Here is a 10129-nt window from a genome sequence, read left to right as displayed (position 1 = left end):
CTTCCTAGTGTCAAGACACTCCTGAACCAGAGGCAACTTCAGACAGAAAGAAACACACTTTATTGTCCCTCTTGGGGCAGTTATCTTTACACTCTTAATGATGGAACATGTATGGTTTCATGTTAGTACAGGCCCCCGAAACAAACACCAAGGGCCTGTAAGCATGCAATTAACACACAGTGGGAGGCAGAGTGATGGGCAGCGACTTCTGGGTGCGCCCCAAAATGAGCAACTTTGAAGGGGGGACGGCACTTTGCCTAAGGCAGTGCTCGGGAGGTGAGCTGACACCTCCCACTGTCAGCTCACACTCCGAAGATCGCTGGTCGGGAGCAGGAAGCGAACCGCTGATCTTGGATCATTGGACAACCGACTCTACCGTCCGAGCTACTGCCCCCCCAAAGAGTCGGAAGAGTCTTACCTGGGCTAAGGAGAAGAACTGGACCATTGCACGAAATCCTCTTTTCAAGAATCTCTAGGAAGGGTAGAGAGGTACAGAATCCAAGCTGCTTGAAGTCCAGTGCAAAGTGTCTACAGCAGTGATGGTTTGGGTCCATGTCATCTGGTGTTGGTTCACTTTGTTTTTTTAAGTCCGGGGTCAACGCAGCGTCTACAAGGAGAGTTCGGAGCACTTTGTGATTCTCTCTGCTGACAGGATTTATGGAGATGCTGATTTCTTTTCTGGCAGAGTTTCAGATCTGTCCACAGAAACTGGGAACTGGTTTGCTGACGTGCTGCCTTTGCTGGACTTAATCAACCAACCAGCTCACCAGACCTGAATCCTGTAGGAAATCTGATTATTTGTTATGGCGAGGATGAGAAACGCCAGATGAGCTGAGGGCCGCTGTCAAAGTAACCTAGGTGAAGCGGCTGGTAGATGATAGATTTACCTCTGGCTCTGATCAATAATCTCTTGTTTATTCATACACCAATCAGCTCTTACAGTCGAATTTGAGTGTTTTCTGAGTCAAAGAAAATGACATTTCAGAAAACAGAAATTTCACCCCACTGCTCACCTTACCTCATAACTACAAGCAACAAGGGAACCCAGGTGAGTGGCATTAATTATTACACTAGTAATACTAATTATTATTACATTAGTGAGTACACACCCATAGTACCACTCCTCCCGCCACAAGCCAATGCCAATACTCACACACACACACACAAATCCATCACATGAATATTGACTAATACTGTCATGGATGGCTCCTACATTAGGCTTCCATAATACCTAAGTAGAATCACATGGTCCACCAGGGACCACCATGGTAGATAGATAGATAGATACTTTAATAATCCCAGAGGAAATAGCATATATCCACTTCTCAGGCATTACATAACAAATGTAAATGTAAATGGTACTAGCAAGGTGTACATAATAAAATGGCTGGTGGGTCTAAATTTCAACATCAGTCATTGGAAAAGCCACTACCAATCAACCATTCCAACTACAGGGAAAGGTTAGGGGTAAGTTACCAAAATCTTCAGTTACTGAAATACATTTGCACAGAAGTCCCCAACCTCTGGGCTGTGGACCGGCGCCGGTCCGTGCATCAGTTGGGACGGGAACTTATTTTTGCTTTATTTCTGATCTGGTTCTGAAAGATGTTTAGTTCTAAATGATGGATTCTCTCCTTCACATCTATTTGAGTCACTCTTGATGCTTATCAAGATGCTTGCCTTGGTCACATGACTAACCAAAACCAACAAGAAACAAACGTCTTCAGAAAGTTTCTTTGCACAGGGTAAAGAACCAGTGAGGAGACAGGAAGAACCTATAACATCAAAGAAGAAGAAGGCTGCTAAATACCAGTTTTTATGCTGGTCGTATAATTTTATTTTGCTGTATTTCTTGAATGAATGTCGTATTTTTTGTTGAGTATTATTTTATTTATCCTCCACACCTTAAAGGCCGTGAAAATATTGTCTGACTTTAAATCCATCCATGTCGCTAAAAAGATTGGGGACCACTGTTTTAGAATATACAGATAGTCCTCAACTTGTGAACATTCGACTTACCAACATTTGTAGATTCGAATAAATGAGAGCCGCCATATCGACTGCTGTAGTTCCCTTTTCTGCCACAACCCCTGCTGAGCAGCACAGCTGCATTCACGCAGCTCCAAACTCACCTCCCTGTTGTTGTTTGTTGTCTCTGTGAGCATCTCAGAGCGTCAGGCTTCCTACCTTGGATGTTTTACTGTTTATCATGGATGATAAAGCAAAGGCTGGTGAACATAGTGGTAGTGGTGACCATCTCTCTGATGACAACTCTGACTCTGACCAATAAAAACTCCTCCCTCCTCCTCTTCCTTCACTCTAAAGGTTAGCTACATGCTATAGAACCATACAGTGGATCGTCAACAACAACAGCTGACTCTGACTGTTGTTGGAGTTGCTTGAAAACTGGTTGAGTTCCTTGAAGTGTTTTTTTCTTCTCTTCAAGGTTTAAAACCTTATCGTCAACACTCAGATATGCATAAAATGTATGGAAACACTGAAAATGTGTTATCTTTTGAATCATTTTCTAGGTTATTATATCTGGATAGTCGACACGATTCCAAAGCTCCTGAACATCACCGCCAAGGAAAATCAGAAAAATGATGATTGTGAAACGTACAAAGTTTACCATCAGTCTATTCATATCATTACATTGGTACCCGTCTGTCAGCTGGACTGTTACAAATTATTAACCATTTAAAAAAACAACTTTCTTCCAGTGATATTTTCTTGGGGTGACGGTTGTGATTGGACCGATCTTCTCTCCAAACACAGTGAGACACTGTTGATGTTATCATGTTGCAACTGTCCTGAGTGGTTGTGTCCTTTGACGTGCAGGAGCATTCCAGCTTCCCTATAGCTGCCTATGGGCAGCACAGTGACATGTAGTTTTCACTGTTCCCTCACAGCAGGATGTTGGTGTGCTGGATCTCCAGCTGGAACCTGGATCATGAGTGGTGTCTGCGTGTTCCTCCCTGGTCCATGTAGGTTTCCTCTATGTGCTCCACTTTCCTGCCACTATCACAACTTATCTTCGGAACATTACTTTGGGTTAGAACATTCTGGCAGTGCGCTCAAATCACAGCGACTCAAGACTAACCCTCAATCCTAACTTTGAAATTTCATTTACAATACAATATATAATGACAGTAATAGTGCTTCTTCTTCTAAGAGATCTCTTCTCCCAACTAAATCAAATAAACGACCAAAAGCAGCATGCCTAGGAGCACGTATATGTGGGCCCAGCAGCTGTTCTGGAGGCTGTAGAGAAGCTTCTTGTAATTTGATTACATGTTGTTTGTGCTTTACAATCCTTAACTGTGGATCTACAGTCAAGAGTAATTGATGTTTCTACCATAAATGGGACTCAGTAGTTCACAAACTCCAGCAACACCAAACAGTTGTATAAGACGGGTGCACCATATCTGTATACCCACAAAAAAATCAAACAATGTCTAAGTGTGTGGAAAATGACTCTAAATCCATTTTGTCAGCTGTTGGTTGTTTCTAGTCCTAATTTTTAGTGTTGCGGCTAAATTATAATCATGCTCTTCAAAAAGCTTTTGTGTCAACCTAGCAGATCTGAATACTGTGTGGATCTGTAGCTTATTAAACACACTCCTTAATATGAGAGCCTATAAATATCATACGTATGTATTTGTACATGTAGAAAAGGCCTGACCTTCCAATTGTTTTTGATTCTTCCATAAAATCTTTTGAAGAAAATGAAAAAATCATTCTGACAGACAAGGAAATGAATCTACTGGACATTCGTCTGTTGTGAGAGTTCTCACACCAGCAGCGATACAGTACTGTCACAGCTTGTCTCCCTTTAGGCTCAAACAGGTTTCCATCCAGTGTTTTTGAAGACCCCATCATAGAGATCATCTCCACCAGTGACTGACGGTTTGTTGTAAACTGGATTAAACAAAAAACAACCAGGTGGATTCTCATCAGTCTTGATGTGGGGGTTATGAATGTGTTCAGGGAGAACTCGTTCCTATTTGCACAAAACAGCAAATCCACTTCTAACATTGTGGGTGTCCATTTGTGGTCATTTCCCTTCAGAGGGGGCGTGTCCAATACCAGATTGGACGGGCTGGTTTACAGCGGCGCGTTCACATGGTCTGGTGCTGTCCTCTATGTTGACTGTGGGCTCGGTGAAGCCGGACTTGTTGACAGTGTAAACAGGCGATGAGCAGCGGCTGGAACACTTCTTTTCCACAGGAGCGTACCGCCTTAATATACATTTCAAAACCTGCTTCCATATGATGTACATGAGCTCCACGACATTCAGAGCGATACAAAGAATGGAGGTGCCGATCATGATGTAGAGAAAGATCTTCTTCTCTGTGGCTTTGGCGATGTAGCAGTTCACGGTGTTCGGACAGGGACTCTGGCTGCACCGGAGGAGGATGGGCACCTGAAAGCCGTCGTACAGGAAGTAGAAAGCGAGCAGGGAGCCCACCTCTAATGCTGTTTTGAAGACAAGGCTGATGGTGTAGGTACAAAACAGACCCCCATCAATGCTCCCTTTATTCTGGTACAGTTTTTGTTTGTGTTTGGCCTCACGACGCTCCCTGTAGGCCACATGCAAAGCCACCAACAGGGAGGGGGTTGATACCATGATCAGTTGCAGCGCCCAGAGGTGCACCTGCGAAATCGGGTAGAAGAAGTCGAAGCAGGCATTCTCACAGCCAGGCTGAAGGGTGTTGCAGACAAAATCCTTCTGCTCGTCCTTCCATACCTGTTCTGCCGCGGCTACATACACCAAGATCCTGAAGAGGAAGACTACAGAGAGCCAGATGCGCCCCACTGCAGTTGAGTATTTGTTCACTCCACTGAGGATGTTCTCCAGGAAGTCCCAGTTCATCCTCCTTTGAGTGTCCTATCTGGGAATATATATGTTTGAAAAAATTAAAACATACAAATATTTTTAACCAAATAATTTTAACTTACCCGGCTTCCTTTAGGCAAGTTTAATATTTTAAACTCATCTCAAAAATTTGCAGTCTCTGTTACTGATCTACCATGAGGAAGGTCAGATCATGTTTTTCTAATTGAGTTAAAAGCACCTTCGGAACAACTAAAAACCATGAAATCATGGTTGGGCTGAGGCGTGTAAGCAATCCCAACATGATTGACTGTGACGACTGGTAGAATTATAATTCTACCAGTCGTCCATGTGTAACCTTATGTTACACATGGACAAGACAACAAAGAGCTAGACTTTCAACACTGAGGTCAAGGGTTCCGTCATACATCACAGTGTCGATGCCATATAATGAGTAGGCAGACCATGACCATGACAATCAGATATAAGTGATTGTTAGACTTAAGCTAACAGAAATCTGCTGCGAGGTAATGAGGCATAACTTCAGGACGAAACCATCTGACTTCACCTTCTGGTAATAACATGAAGTATTAGACTGTCTAAATGTTTGGCCAGAGGAAGTAAATACTGACAGAACAGAAGTGGTCCTAAAATTGAACTCTGATCTGGTATTAAGACGATGAAGGACAGTTCTGTAGCTACCAACCTACCTACTCAGCCGTTAAATAATGATGTCATCCGCTGTGTCAACTACAGCATGGTCGGGAACAAACACTTCAGAGCATTCACCTTTCTTCAGAGGATCCCTTTGTTGATGGAGTTGCATGGTCTAATACTATTTATATTAAATAACACTACTGTATTATAGCACAATATTAAGCTCAGTAGAAATACAAAATCATTCCTTAGAAAAGTGTGGATGCCAGGTAGAACCTACCGGCGATGGTCAGGAGATTGTTCCACCGAGGACAACCAGGACTGTCGTGGCTGCGCTGCGTACCTGCGGGGCGTGGTGACACACCTTGTCCAACGACACCAGTCACACAGACACTGTGTCACGGCAGCTGAAGCACGCTACACGCCTCGGTTTACCGCTGTCAGAAAGGATCAGGTTCCCTGCTCCGCAGCTCCTGCTGGATATGCTAATATATCGTGGAGTGGTTGTGTACACAGACATTACCTCAGTCTAATTCAAATATTAGGTGCCTCACCTGTTGGCATTGTGGGGAGGAGAGCATGGGAAGAATATCCACAAACACTTTCAAATGATTGCCCCACTTGGACAGACACACGGACCTTCAGTGGGTCACCTCATGTTACGCTGCTGATCAATAATGTATGGAACGCCATACACATCCCACTAGATTCTAGTTTCTGAACACATTGACCTCAAAGACTAGGATGTGTACCAACGTAATTGTTCATATTGTTTTTGTGTTGTGCTCAATAGTCCTCAGTTTCATTTACAATTAGTATATACACCATGATGTCATTGGATTCAGTTGCAGTTTTAACACACCAATCAGTATAGATTAGCAGTTTCACCCCTGGTATACACTTCATAGCCCACTGTATTTATGAGAACTGATATGATGGCTGGGTTATTGTACTTGTTCTACTCAGTTCACTGCCGTCCCTTGAGGACCGACTCACAAGCGCCCTCTGACTGCAGTCCCTGACTGCCTTGTTTGTACTGTAGTTATATATGGAAGTGACATCAAACATGCTGTCCTTTTCTTTTCAGACAAAGAGCAAAAGGGAAATCACTCCACCTATTGGACAGCATCCAGACACTGCACCTGCTACCAGGGAGCCTACGGCCAACCAGCGCACCCACATCAAGGTTGAAGTTGGGCGTTTTTAGCCTAAGAACCCGTCCTGTTCCCGGGGGCTCCAGTCTTGCTCTGGTGCTTCCATGTTGAGATGCCAGGATTCAGGTCGACAGGATATCGAATACCCATGGATGGGTATTGTTGGCTTTCTATCTGTAAAGCACTTTGAAATGTCTTCAGATAAGATTAAGCGCTATGTAAATAAAAGTTGATTGATTGATTGATTGATTGATTGATTGATTGATTGATTGATTGATATCAAATAGTAGTCAAAACAAATCAAAAATGTCATTTATGAGTCAGATTTGATATTTTCTTTATGATCTAAAATTTGACCAATGAGTGCGCTGTACTGGACTGGGAATGGTTGGTGGGTGGGATTTATACTTCAGAGCATGGCCGCTGTAAATCAGATGACGGCTATTGTTAGTCACTGCTCACTCTCTCACCTTAACAGGTAAATATACTTTACTTTATTATGGATCCCCCATTAGCACTTGCAAATAAGCGTGGCTATTCTTCCTGGGGTCCAGTAAACAGACAACATATCATTCATACAACAAATACAATACACAGACATACAACTGTTCACTTCCAGAAGGATAATACATAGTTTAAATTACAATTTCAGCATCATGAAATATATCAGCAGATAAGGTTTTCCTAGCTTTTTTTCCTCCCATTTTGAGACTTTATCTCTCTCCCTCCAAATAAACTAAACAGAATTCAATAAACAAAACAGGATTCAAAGTACATATGTAAAAACAAATCAATAAAAATAAAATGAATACAGTTAAAACGCATCCAGTCTTGTTCATGAAATATTGAAAGATACCATTTTACCATGGTTTTGAAGCCTTTTTTTGTGTTCGCTCGTATTATATATGCTGGTAGTGAGTTCCACCCTAACAGCTCTATACATGACAGTTTTCTGTATAGCAGAAGTCCTAGCTTTAGGTAAATTGAACCTCTCCTCTATTGCATGTCTCGTTTGATATTCATGACTGGAAAAATGTTTCAATAAACTTCTATGAATTATTTTTGGAGATTGAGTGGCTATTATGTTATGAATGAAATTTACTAAACAATAGGTAGACCTTTGACTAACAGTCAACCATCGTAATCTATCATGCATATCTTTTACATTAGTTCTATAGGAATAGTTTAACAACGTGCTGCTTTATTTTGAACAATTTGTAATTTCTTCAGATCGGCCTTTGTATCGCTGGACCAAATGACAAAGCAATAATCAAGCTGTGACAAAACCAAGGCATTCAAGACCTGTTTAGTGACATCTAGTGGCAGATCTTCAGAGATTCTTCTAACAACTGATACAGCTCTTCCCATTTTACTAACAGTGTTAACAACATTCTATCATGGTCACATCAGGTTGATAAATGTAATACCTAACAGTTTGGTCTCTTTTACTTGATCAATGGGAATATTATTGACATTTAAATTCAATTTGGGCTCAGATCTCAACTGATACTTAATCCGCATTAATATAGACTTTGTCTTACCAGCATTGAGCACATGTTTATTACTATCCACCCACTCTACTATTGACTTTAATTCTTGTTCTAAAATAGAATTGATCTCTTCTGCAGTAGTTCCTGAAACATATGGTTGAGTCATCAGCATGTATTGAGATTTGAGCATCATGTAGTATTAAAGGTAGATCATTAATAAAAATCAAGAACAATAAAGGCCCTAGGCAACTTCCCTGGGGGACTCCACAGTTCCACATGTTCCGCAGTGGAAACACCATAGGCAGAACATGCGGAAGCAGAAGCGGGGCAAGCAGGGAGGCATCTAGGCAAGGCTAGCGGCTAGCTCTCACTGGCCGGCTATCCCGACCATCAGAATCGTCAACGTACGCTCGCTGGACAATAAACTGGACAATAAACTGGACTACATCTGCCTGCTCCGATCATCAGCTAAGTCTGTGGATGAGTGTTGTGTCTTCGTATTTGTGGAAACATGGCTCACTGACAGCGTCCCGGACTGTGCTATTCAGCTGGACCGGCTAACGTGCTACCGGGCTGACAGAGCGCTCGCTGAGGGGGGGAAGACCCGCGGCGGGGGACTCTGTGTTTACATCAGGGACGCTGCTGTGGTCTGCACACACTGCTCTCCTCTGGTGGAGCTCATGACCATCAGATGCCGGCCATTCTACCTGCCCAGGGAGTTTTCTGCCATATTGCTGGTGGCAGTATTCATCCCTCCCCCCTCCAGCAACAACAGGAGTGAGGCACTGAATGATCTCTACCGTCTCATCAGTGAGCAGCAGACAGCCCACCCAGATGCCTTCCTCATTCTGGCGGGGGACTTTAACCACGCAAACCCCAAGAGTGTGTTTCCAAAATGACATAGACATATCAACTTTGCCACCAGAGGAGCTAACATCCTGGACAATGTCTACACGACACATAAAGATGCCTACAAGGCCCGCGCCCTCCCCCACCTTGGGGCGTCAGACCACACCACTATCATGCTAACGCCCGCATACAGACCACTGGTTAGAGTCGTTAAACCTGTGAAGAGGCAGATCCGGGTGTGTCCTGATGGGTCGTCAGAGGCACTCCTGGACTGCTTCTCCACCACAGACTGGAGCGTATTCAAAGACGCAGCCACCCACAACAACACCACAGACCTCCAGGACTACACGGAGACCGTCACTGCATACGTGAGAAAAGCCTTGGCTGGCAGGGGAAGTCCACAGGCTCCTGAAGGCGCGGAACGCGGCCTTCAGAGCTGGGGACGAGGTGGGCCTAAGGACAGCTAGGGCCAACCTGTCACGAGGCATCCGAGTGGCCAAGAGACAGTCCTCCAGGAGGAGCGCCACCCACTTCAGCGACAGCACAGACGCCAGGAACCTGTGGCAGGGGATTCAGTCCATTACGGACTACAAGCCCCTTCCGCAGTCCTGCGACAGCTCCACCACTCTGCTGAATCAGCTGAATGACTTCTTTGCGCGCTTTGAGGCAGACAACGGCATCCCCGGCACAGAAGGCTCCACCCCCTCCTGGCGACCAGGTGTTGACTCTTTCTCCAGTCAGCGTGAGGCAAGTCCTCGGGAGGACCAACGCACGGAAAGCCCAGGTCCTGACAACATTCCTGGTCGTGTCCTGAGAGACTGCTGATGAGCTCACAGATGTCTTCACAGACATCTTCAACATCTCCCTGAGCCAGGCTGTTGTCCCCACCTGCCTCAAAGCCACCACCATCATCCCAGTCCCAAAGAAGTCGCCCCCATCCGGCTTCAACGACTACCGCCCGGTTGCACTCACTCCCATCCTCATGGAGTGCTTCGAGCGGCTAATCATGCAGCACATCAAGTCTGCCCTCCCTTCAACCCTGGACCCTTTTCAGTTTGCTTACCGGTCCAACCACTCGACTGATGACGCCATCTCCACGGCCTACACTCAACCCTCACCCACCTGGAGACCAAAGACTCGTACGC

At 44.4% G+C, this 10129-nt stretch overlaps 1 protein-coding gene across 2 annotated transcripts; it reads right to left on the bottom strand.

Annotated features, from left to right (window-relative positions):
• Positions 1–2667: 2667 nt before the first annotated feature.
• Positions 2668–5795, bottom strand: LOC137613413 (gap junction beta-7 protein-like). 2 transcript variants are annotated; one of them, XM_068342623.1, is made up of 2 exons: positions 5772–5795; positions 2668–4892 (listed from the first exon to the last, which is right to left on the bottom strand). In XM_068342623.1, exon 2 carries the CDS (start codon positions 4871–4873, stop codon positions 4055–4057), a length of 819 nt encoding a protein of 272 aa, XP_068198724.1. In that variant the 5' UTR covers positions 4874–4892; positions 5772–5795; the 3' UTR covers positions 2668–4054. The 2 variants fall into 2 exon arrangements, with proteins under 2 accessions (XP_068198724.1, XP_068198725.1); XM_068342624.1 differs by lacking the exon at positions 5772–5795 and adding an exon at positions 5545–5591.
• Between the last annotated feature and the right edge of the window lie 4334 nt (positions 5796–10129).

This window comes from Antennarius striatus, chromosome 19 (assembly GCF_040054535.1).
Source record: "Antennarius striatus isolate MH-2024 chromosome 19, ASM4005453v1, whole genome shotgun sequence".
In the NCBI taxonomy this organism is placed as follows: Eukaryota; Metazoa; Chordata; class Actinopteri; order Lophiiformes; family Antennariidae; genus Antennarius; species Antennarius striatus.
Note: the sequence above shows the minus strand (reverse complement) of the source record. Positions and strands in the feature narration are given on the sequence as shown.